Raw genomic sequence first — 10,741 nt, 5'->3', positions numbered from 1 at the left:
CAAAGGGGCTTCTCCAGTCTAGAAGCTGACGGGCCTCTGGTCCCTGCCTCCCCCTGCCTTCTCCAGCTGATGACAAACACCTGCATATCATAACATCCTCCTTGTCCTCATCTGTTATTCTGGGACACAGGCTGGGGAGGGTACCTGAGTAGGCCCCCTCTGACCCAGGCTGGCCTTTCTTGCAATGTGGGCTGGCAGGTGCCAGTCCTGATGACGAATGCAGGAGGGTGAGGTACTGATCCTGCTCGATGGACAGGATGCTGGCAGGAGGGTAGGAGGAGCGGGGCGGAGCTTCCAGAACAAAGGCAAATGGGGAGCCCTGGGGGCCCAGGCTAGACATCAAAAAGGCTCTGCAGAGTGAGCAGGCTACAGCAGCTCTCTGTCTCTGCACCCAGCAGTCGGTCAGACAACCCTCACCTGGTCCCTTCTGCCTGCCCATGACGAATACCGAGCAACACTTTGCTTAGAGAGGCCTTGTTCTCCAGCGTGATTGCACCAACGCTGCTCTGGGGCTTTCTCTACCTGGGGTGGGTTGCTGCTGCAGTTCCAGAGGAAAGCAGAGGGATGGCCGGGAGTGGAGCCAGGACCTGGGAGGGACGCCGGGAACATGCCTTTGTCCTGGAGCCTTTTGATGGAGCCCATGTGGCCCCGCACCTCTGGCTGTACCGCTTTGAGGTCATCAGTGACCTCAACAATTGGGACCACGCCACCAAGCTGAAGTTCCTGAAAGAGTCCCTGAGGGGAGACGCCCTGGAGGCCTACAGTGGACTCAGTCCTGAGGACCAGGGGGAATACAGGGCTGTGAAAGAGATCCTCCTGAAGAACTCTGGGGGACCCGGCGTGGCCCACAGCTACCAGCCCAAGGAGATCCTCTTTGCTTACAGCATGGGTAAGGGCTACTACCTTAAGGGGAAAATTGGCGAAGTGCCCGTGAGTTTCCTGGTGGACTCTGGGGCCCAGGTCTCCGTGGTCCACCCACGCTTGTGGAAGAAAGTCACCGATGGCGACCTGGATGCCCTGCGACCCTTTGAGAATGTGGTGAAAGTGGCAAACGGGGCTGAAATGAAGATCCTGGGTATCTGGGATACAGTGATATCCCTGGGCAAGCTGAAGCTGGAGGCAGCTTTCCTAGTGGCCGACGCAAGTGCTGAAGATGCCATCATTGGGACCGACCTGCTCCAGGACCACAACGCCGTCCTGGACTTCGAGCATCGCACGTGCACACTGAAAGGGAAGACGTTCCGCCTTCTGCCTGTAGGAGGGTCCCTGGAAGACGAGTTCGACCTGGAGCTCATAGAGGAGGAGCTCTACTCAGAGGAGGGGCGGCAGCTGCTCTCCTGTTGAGGAGCCCCCTTTGCCTCACCCCCCAGATATGGGCGGGAGGACCCACCACGGTGGAGGGGAAGGGCACATATCCTCAGGGGGTCACTCGGCTTGGCCAGCCCTCTTAAACCAACCCTCGCCCTGCTGCTCCTCCTCTGCAGGGCCCTTAATCTGCCCCTGATGGGGGAGGCTTCCATGGGAAAAGGAACAGGTGAGGGAGAGCAGGCTGGCTTTCTTAGGGGGGGGGGGCGGGTCCTCGTGGTTGTCAAGCTGCTGTTGGTGGCAAAGACTCGGAGGCTAGAAGACGGTTCCAAGAAGGCTAGAAATAATTATCTTTGGGAGAGGACTGGGGGACGCCTTCAGGTTCCCTGAGATGTGGCTCAATCACCTTTGGGCCCAGGTAGCCTGTCTCGGCTGGGCTGGGTCCTGGCTGCAGGGTCCTTACAAGCAAGACCCAGCCCTCATGGTGTGGGTCACAGCTGCCCTGGGGTTCTTCACTGTTGGGTCTTCCCACCTGCACAGTGTGTGTTTGCTTCTGTCATTTGGTTTGAAACCCATTGAACCTTGTGCCAATAATTCATTACTTCAAAAATCAATAAAGGTTGACTCATGGGAAAACCATGTAATGTGCTGATTGGGGATGAATGGAATGGATGTGAGAGGGTGGGGAAAACAGGGAGTGAATGGAGAACAGAAGGAAGATTCAAGTATTTACAGAGGGTCTCGCTTGGAGATGGAAGAGAATACATATACAGTGCCGATATATCTTGGATTTTCCAAGACAGCCTCAATTTCAAATATCTTGACTTATTCCCTCCATAATTCTTGTCATTTCTAATCTAATCGTGATTCCTCTAATCATTACAAACTACAATATTTTAGTATCCAAATTGCCTCTTATAGCCAAGAGTGACCCTAAGTTGTGGTCTTGATTGGGGGGGTTGGAAAATTATGGTTATTGTAAACAACTGAGAAAGTATCTGCCTGCGAAATAGGTTCTTACAGCCGCCTGGGATCCGGGACTTGGAGGCAGAAAGCAAGGCTGGGGGCCAGGTGTTAACCTGCATGGGGCGCCCAAGGGCATCTGGAGGGTAGAGGGGGCCGGGCAGCGGGAGGACATTCCAGATCCAGAAAATGGGGTCATCCCTCTTAAGGGCCTACCTCGTATTTGCTTCCAAGTTCCTGGCCCTCTCTCTAGAACTCAGCAAGGCTGGGAATCTGAAGACTCCCTGGTCTGAAGGGAGACGAGGGGTGCAAAGCTTCAGGACCTTTTGATGGGAGGCAGGTAGGGCATCTTCCCTTCCTGAGGGTGGAATGAGCTTCTCCTGGGAGTTTCCACCTGGACATCTCTGAGGGAGAGAGAAACAGCCAGAGTGGGAACCAGAGGTGGGGACGAGCCTTCTTCTAAGAAGACTCTGAGGACTTGACCTTGAACCTATCTGAGCCGAGAGTGGCTGCTTGTCCCTCGGATTCCAGCTATGATTCTCCTGGGAACTGAGGCAACTGCTCAGCCCCTAACCCCTTTGATTACTGAAGCCCGTTCCCTGGGCAGCCCAACATCTTAACGGGAATTAGCTCCATCAGCCCCAGGGCACGTGAGGCCACAGGCAGTCCTGGATCAGGAGAAAGTCTTTCCCCAGGAACACGAGGACTGGAGAAGGGGCGGCCCAGCCAGAGGCCTTGGCTTGCAGGGGAGAAGGAGAAACGGAGAAGGGGGTGGTCCCGTGGCATCCAGGTCCCCCATCCCCCTTCTCAAATTTGGTTTTCAAGCCCCTAACAAATGCAGCTTCTCTCCTAGGCCAAACCCTCCCCCCAGGGGACAACGTAGGTGGCACCTCCCTGTGACCTGGCTAGGTCCTTCAGATCCTAGCCTCCTGCTGGGCTGGAGGAGGGAGGGGAAAGAGTGGGTGGGAGGTGGACAGGGGAATGGGGAATTGGGTGCCAGGCCAGAGTTTCAGGGCAACACCCAAGTGGTCCCCTCCCTGCAATTCCCCACGCAGACAGGGTGCCGAGCCCTGTCCTGGGTGAACAGGAACAGGGTGACCTGTGTCCCAGCCACAGAGACCCTCCCTGCCCTGCTCTAAGTGAGGAGAGTGTCTGATCACCAGGCTCTCAGCCAGCTCTCTCTCCTGGAGGAAAGTGAGCGCCTGGGGTGAGCCCAGCCAGACTGACACATCATGGCACGGGCCCCCGGGGAAGAAGGTACTAAGTGGTGGTTCTTACCTGGAGACCTGCTGCGTGTGTGTCGGGGGCCGGTTCCCAACGCAATTGTGTGCAGGGAACCTGAGGTGCAGGATGGGGACGCCTGCTCTCCTGGGAGCAGAGTGTCAAGGGAGGAGGGGGGCTTCCCTGGTGGCTCAGTGGTTGGGAGTCTGCCTGCCGATGCAGGGGACACGGGTTCGTGCCCCGGTCCGGGAAGATCCCACATGCCACGGAGCGGCTGGGCCCGTGAGCCATGACCGCTGAGCCTGCGCGTCCGGTGCCTGTGCTCCGCAACGGGAGAGGCCACAACAGTGAGAGGCCCGCGTACCGCAAAAAAAAAGGAGGGGAGGGGGAGGCTGGCAAGCAGCCAGGTAAAGTGGGTTTTGGCCACAAGTCACAGAGGGCTTGACCCCTGGGTGAGGAGTTCACACCTGACTTGCACACAAGTGTCTAAACAGTGAAGGCATATAGGAAGATTCTCCTGGCTTCTGGGTATAGGATAGAGTAAGGCAGCAGCAAAGAAGGCAGCTTGGAAGCCGTGGCAGTATTCAGACTGAGGGTCTGAACTTGAGAGGACAGATAGGAGGAGACAGATACTGGCAATGACATGAAGGTCTAATCCTGCTGCCCATTAGAATCACCTGGGAAGATCAATTAAAGATGCCTCTTCTGGTGGTCCTGAAGTACAGCCAGGCTCGAGAACACCTGGTCTTAATCCCAGCTGTATCCACCCCCTTGTGACCCAAAGTGTGATCCCTGGACCAGCAGAAAGGCAGCGACAGCATGACCTGGGAGCTTGTTAGAAATGCAGGGTCTCATCCCCACCCAGACATGCAGCAGGACCTGTACTGAACAAAATCTCCAGGTGATTCCTATGCACACAAATGTTTGAAAATCCCTGGCTTAGAACCTTCTGATGCCTCTAGTTAAAGGGTAACTCGTGGCCCCCACCAGACACACTCTTTAATAATGACCACCTTACAGTAAATGCCTACTAATTCCACCAACTGTGCTAGGTAATTCTTCATGCTTTTATCCAGCAAACATTTATTTTATTTTTAAGCTTTTGTTTTGCTGTAACTCCAGACTTACTGAAAAGTTGCAAGAGTAGTGCAAAGAATTTCCACATGTGGTTCACCTACTTTCTCCAAATATTAACATTTTACCAATTAACTTTATCATTCTCTCTCACATTCTCCATATCTAGTGTGTATGAACTGTTTGAAAATTGCAAATATATGTACGCAGCATCACAGGGTTTATTCTAACCTTCCTCCTTTCCATATTTGCAACTTCTTTCTCCAGTGAGAAACCTGACTCCAGGTTACTTATTTGCTCTTGCTAACCCATAGCCTATGAAAAACAAACCCAGAAGCAACCAGTTAGTAATCACCTACTCAGTGCCAGGTGTGGGTGGGCCTTGGCAGCAAATAAACTTTCATAAACTATGAAAGCAGCCTGCAGTTATCATAAGGAGAGCTAAGGCTCCCAGGTATGCTTAGGTGCCAGTCTATGGCTATTACTTTACCGTGAGGACACAGTGCGTCCACCAGGAGGGCAGCTGAGGGAGTGGCCAGCCTCAGCGTCCCCAGACAGGTGACCTGGCCTGCCCACCTGGTCCTCAGCCCCCGAGGAGACACTGAGGCTGCTGTCAGGGCTAATGCCACCACAAGTTCCAGTCCTGTCTGTCACTGTCCTGGCCAGAGTTCACTGTTGCCAAGCAACCCTGCGTAATGAATGTGGTTTCCATGGCTGGGCCACAAAGAGGGTGAACCCTGGCCACTCTAGCCACCCACTCCGCCCAGCTGTTGTTTCTCACTGTGGGCTCACAAATCGGTTCTCAACTTCTGTGGGCCAGCCTCCCCCAAGCCTGGATGGGGGTCAACTCTCCACCTGTCGCCTGTGGGACTCGCCTGGGCTGGCCATGCCCTGCCCTTTCTCTCTGAGCTCCTGTTAGAGCGTCTTCCAGTCCTGGGAAGTGTGTGAAGTGAGCCCTGCCCTCTAGGGATTTACAGTCTGAAGGAGGGAGGCCGCCAGGCAAAGGAACCCCGGATCTTAGAGTGGCCCGGTGTCGCATCCCCTCCTCACTCCCATCTGTGCAGGGGCACAGAGAGGGTCACGTGGTGAGGCTGAGGGCCAGGAAGCGTTCCACAGAGCAGGTCTTTAAGCTGAGTCTCGAAAGACAAGTGGTTGCTTTCCAAGACGATGCAGGGCAGAGGGAGAAATGTGAGGGGCGGGAGGGAGGCAAGCGGGCCTGGTGCCGGCTAACGGGGTGACTGGGGCAGCGGAGACGGAGGGCCAGGTGGGAGGGGCCTGAACGGCCTTTGAGGAAACTCCAGAAGGCCAGGGAGAGCCAACGCCGGATTTCTTCACCTCTAAGAGGCAATCAGTTCAAAAGTGCATTATAAATTTAATACCTTTTGGAGAAAGAAAAAAAATCAACCCTGTTAACATTAATGTATGCACCAACGCTATATCCTGACTTAAAAAGCAGTAAAATGGGGCTTCCCTGGTGGCGCAGTGGTTGAGAGTCCGCCTGCCGATGCAGGGGACATGGGTTCGTGCCCCGGTCTGGGAAGATCCCACATGCCGCGGAGCGGCTGGGCCCGTGAGCCATGGCTGCTGAGCCTGCGTGTCCGGAACCTGCGCGTCCGGAGCCTGTGCTCCGCAACGGGAGAGGGCACAACAGTGAGAGGCCCGCGTACCGCAAAAAAAAAAAAAGCAGTAAAATGTGTTTGTGGCGGATGCGGGGGATGGCTGTGGGTCCTTAAGTAAACACGTGACTTCATCTCAAGTACCAACTCAGGCCCATGCAGCTGCCTGATGGGAGGTGCTGCATAGTATCCTGGGACTGTGTTCAGACACGGCCAGAAAGGTGCCGTGATCGATTAGTGCTGTCTGTCCTGGAAGCAAGTGTGGAGAATAAGCCCCTGCCTCCTCTGCTGTGTGCAATCAGGGGCTCTTCGACCTTAGGTAATGGGAAGGCAGGGAAGTGACACGATGACATCTGGATCTGTAACACACCTGAGCCTCTCCACAAACTCAGAGATGTGTGAGAAATACCATTAAAAAAATTTTTTTTTCCAAAATTAAAGCTAATTATGTCTAACTCTGAGCCCCCATTCAGCCAGGCTCTTAAGACAGTCACTCTCAGTCATTTGGGGGGCGCTTCCTGCTCTGGATTGGGGAAAGGTCCCAGGATCTTATGCGGCACTGAAGCACGGAGGGGAGGGAGGCTGCAAGTCATAGACACCCACGTCTCCGTCCACAGGGTCCCTCTGGGCCACGTGGCTGTGCTGCTCCCTGTGCTATGCACGGTCGTACGAGGGGTCTGGGGTCCTGCCTTCCCAGGGACACCAGGCAGCCCCTCCCTGTGATGTCTTAGCACTTCTCAGGATGAGGCTGCTGAGCGGTGTGTGGGTGTCTCTTCCCTCCAGGACTGACTACTGTCTGTCCAGTGAGATCTGTGCTTTTCATCTCCTCTCACTCACCCTGAGGCCACCGCACACCTCCCGTCCTGGGCACCCCAACGAACATATCATCATCGTGGGTTTGGGCAGGTACAGAAGACAGGAGGGGAAAGTATCTTCCGTCTTACAGGCAACACTGGCTTTTGGCCCAGTGACGTAAGAGAGCCCTAAAAGCCCTGGCTACCTGACTGAGATGGAAGAATCAGGAGCAAAAGCACACATTGGTATTTTCCTGTTCCACAGCCCACAGATAGGGCTCAGGGAATAAGACAGGATCAAGGGAGGTTGTCTGGTGGGGATTTTGTACTGCTCGGGTGCTGGCTGACGAGGCTAAGCAGGCTCAGTAGGGAAGGGGACCGATTCCCAAGGTAACAAGGAGGAGGAAACAACAGGACTTGGGGACCTCAGTTATGGGGTGTGAGAGAGGGACAAGTCTAAGGCAGCAGTTCTCAGCTGGAGGCAGTTTTGCCCCCAGGGCACATTTGGCAATGTCTGAAGGCCAGTTTGGCTGTTCCAGCTTTGGGGAGTGGGGAGGTTGCTAATGGCATCCTCCGGGGATGCTGCAAAGCATCCGACAGTGCACATGACACCTCTCACCCCACTCCCAACACAGAATTCCTCAGCCCCAAATGTCAGCAGTGCTGAGACTGAGAGAGTGGGCCTGACGTGACTCATAGGTGCTGATGTGGCCATTTCTTTCTAAATTTCACAAACCCCCTGCAGTGTAGCTTGTTTGTTTGTTTTGTTTTTTGTTTGTTTTTTGCAGTACGCAGGCCTCTCACTGCTGTGGCCTCTCCCGTTGCGGAGCACAGGCTCCGGATGCGCAGGCTCAGCGGCCATGGCTCACGGGCCCAGCTGCTCCGCGGCATGTGGGATCTTCCCGGACTGGGGCACGAACCCGTGTCCCCTGCATCGGCAGGCGGACTCTCAACCACTGTGCCACCAGGGAAGCCCTGCAGTGTAGGTTTTATCCCCATTTAACCGATGGGGAAGTTGAAATTGGGAAAAGTTAGTCTGTCCAGCATTGCTGTAATGGTAAGTGATTGAACTGAGGTTGGTGTTGAAGCCTGCCTGACTTTAGAGTGTTCAGTTCAGTCTACCAGAGCGGTTTGTACAAACAAAGATTTGGCTAAAATAAATTTAGGTTGTTTGCATTTATTATAAATAGAGCAAGGCAAGACAAAGTGGGTGAAAATGAATTTGAATAGCTGAAATGACCAACAAAGAGGTCTTCATTAACTAAACAAGTGTGTAAACTCATGAACATGTTAACTGTGGTTGGAAACATTCATTGTTTTTATCACATTTTTTTATGAAAAAAAATTCACAAAAATCATCAAACAAGTAGAGGAGAAATATTGGCTGAAAATAAATTAGGAGGGGAAAAAAACCCCTAAAACCTTACCAAAATTCCACGACCATTTTTTGATTGTTGCTTATTATTGCTTGATGATTTTTTCATTGTTTAAATTCCTTTTAGTGTTTTTTTTTCTTTCTTTTACAAAAGCAGTAGTGCTCATTATAGGAAAACCAGAAAATTAGGTCAATCCAAAAAAATATAAAGAAACATCCTGAAGAACCCTTCACCCACTCACCCTCCCTAGGTCAAATGAGGCATATTTTTCTAGACCTTTCTCTATAGACTTTCATATGGATGTATTTTCCTTCATTCTTTCTCTTTCACTCTCTTTTCCTTTTCAAAAAGGAAATTCTCAGTTTTCCTTTTTAGCAAAAATAGGATTATGCAGTAATTTCTGTTTTGTAAATTCCCATACTTTATGTGGCCAATTCCCTATTTTTGGAGATCCAGATTATTTCCAACATTTCGCTGTTACAAACTGCACAATACAGTAATGAAAAGGAACACACAAACCTCACAGCCATACTGTGGAGTGAAAGAAGCCAGACACAGACATGTACGCTGTGATTCCATTTATAAAATAGTCTAAAACCACCAAGTAAAACTAAACTACAGTGGGTACAGATGTCTCCTCAGGAGGCAAAATTATAAAGACAAGAAAGAACGTGATTAGGGCAGAAGCAGGGTTGTCCTGTCCCTTTGGGTTATGAGAGTTCTGTGTCTGGAAGGGCATTTAGGGGCGCCTGGGGGCTGGCAGCGTCCTGGTTCTTGACTGGGTGGTGTGTATAATAATTTACTATGCAGCATATTTATGTTTTATGTACTTTTATCTGTATGAGTGACATTTCACAATAAATTTTTTTTCATTTTGATATGTTGGATTTTATTACCTTTTAAAATTGTACGGATAGTGCATGTGTGCATGAGTTAAAAAAAACACAAGGGAAATGTAGAGAGTTAAAAAGGAAAGACAAAAGAAATCCGAGACATGAAACAAAAAAACTCCATTCTGCAAAATAAATAAAAAGATGTTTTGCAGGGCTTCCCTGGTGGCGCAGTGGTTGAGAGTCCGCCTGCCGATGCAGGGGACACAACAGTGAGAGGCCTGCGTACCGAAGGAAAAAAAAAAAGATATTTTGCATACTAAAAAAGTGTTATTCCAATATATTAAGAAGTCCTTTGATCAGGAACACAGCACAAGACTTTCTGCAACTACTCATTGACAGATCAGACTCAATCTCACTGAATACAGGATGGCTCATGACATTATCTTATCAGCCACAGGCAGGTGACTAAATGTATGTGGAGATGGTACCATGTCTGTGAGGTATTACAATCAATAAATTCTTTATTAGCCATTCAGTAACGTCAGCAGTGGATGTCACCATGTCAACCTTCAATAAGGAGACCCCCAGTTCCAGTCCTTTTTTCCCTCTGGTGACTTTCAGTGAAGGTTTTTCACAGTTAACAAAAGCCTTACTCATAGTTCTAAAAGTGGTTTTTCACTGTCCTGCTTTGCTTCAGCTTCATTTTCAGATCCTGCTTGGGATCCAGGAGGAGAATAAAACTGACCATCAGAAAGACCACCAGGTATCAGCGCCGCCCTCTCCGAGGCATCCTGAGCTATCAGGAGTGGTTACACCTTGAAATCCAGGAACCTCGTCTCGATCCAGGCAAGGAAGAAGGAAATGATGGGCAGCACGTAGCCGAAAGCCCCTCGACAGAAAAGCTTTGAGAGGATCACTTTTGCTAGTAAAAGGGCACTGGTCACTGCTGTCATCAGTGCTATGGCCCACCCATGGTGCAGTCTGCACGCGGCATATGCAAGTATTAACACTTTAAATCGAAAAACTGCCAAAAGAAATATATCAAAATAAGAAGAGTAGTAGTCATACTGCACCACCTCTTTCTCTAACGTATTCTCAATACCTCCATTCACATTTAACTCTGTTACCCACAGTAACGTTACAAATAAGAGGTCAAAGGTGGCAAACAAACAGAAAGTCCTCCTGACGTCAGATATGCCTTTCTTTTCCCTTCCTTCATAGGACCCAATCCTGGCCATGAGTTGCGTGGGGTTGACGGAATGGACGTCGCACAGGGAAGTGTGTGAGCTCTGACTCCCCATGAGAGCGTTCTCCATGTCTTCTGGCAGGGGGTTCATCCTGCAGGAGGGTTAAAGGAGCCTCTCTCCAGCTCCACCATCCCTAGAGAGAAGAGATCTCATCAGGTGGTTCCGGGCCGGCCGCCCTAGGCTGCACAATAAATTTTTTTAAATGAACAGAATTAAAAGAAATAGCTGAAATATTAACTAGAAATTTAAAGCAGAGAGTAAAACTATTCTGAAATTTAAGCAAAATACTTGAAAAGGCACAAAAGGATGCAC

The 10,741-nt window shown here is 51.0% G+C and overlaps 2 protein-coding genes across 2 annotated transcripts; one reads left to right on the top strand and one right to left on the bottom strand.

Moving 5' to 3' along the window:
• Positions 1-217: 217 nt before the first annotated feature.
• Positions 218-1,344, top strand: ASPRV1 (aspartic peptidase retroviral like 1; the record flags this gene model as incomplete). The annotated part of the gene is given in 4 exon segments (XM_082642622.1): positions 218-275; positions 278-333; positions 337-438; positions 442-1,344. Coding segments are annotated over 4 exon segments (1,119 nt in total).
• An 8,314-nt stretch (positions 1,345-9,658) lies between these two features.
• LOC309815620 (STARD3 N-terminal-like protein) lies at positions 9,659-10,519 on the bottom strand (the record flags this gene model as incomplete). Its single annotated transcript, XM_082642525.1, has 1 exon — positions 9,659-10,519. One exon carries the CDS (start codon positions 10,517-10,519, stop codon positions 9,992-9,994), a length of 528 nt encoding a protein of 175 aa, XP_082498651.1. The 3' UTR covers positions 9,659-9,991.
• Between the last annotated feature and the right edge of the window lie 222 nt (positions 10,520-10,741).

This window comes from Mesoplodon mirus (assembly GCF_964341445.2).
Source record: "Mesoplodon mirus genome assembly, chromosome: 14".
NCBI classification, from domain to species: domain Eukaryota; kingdom Metazoa; phylum Chordata; class Mammalia; order Artiodactyla; family Ziphiidae; genus Mesoplodon; species Mesoplodon mirus.
The sequence above is the reverse complement of the archived record's forward strand: the minus strand, read 5'-3'. Positions and strand labels throughout refer to the sequence as shown.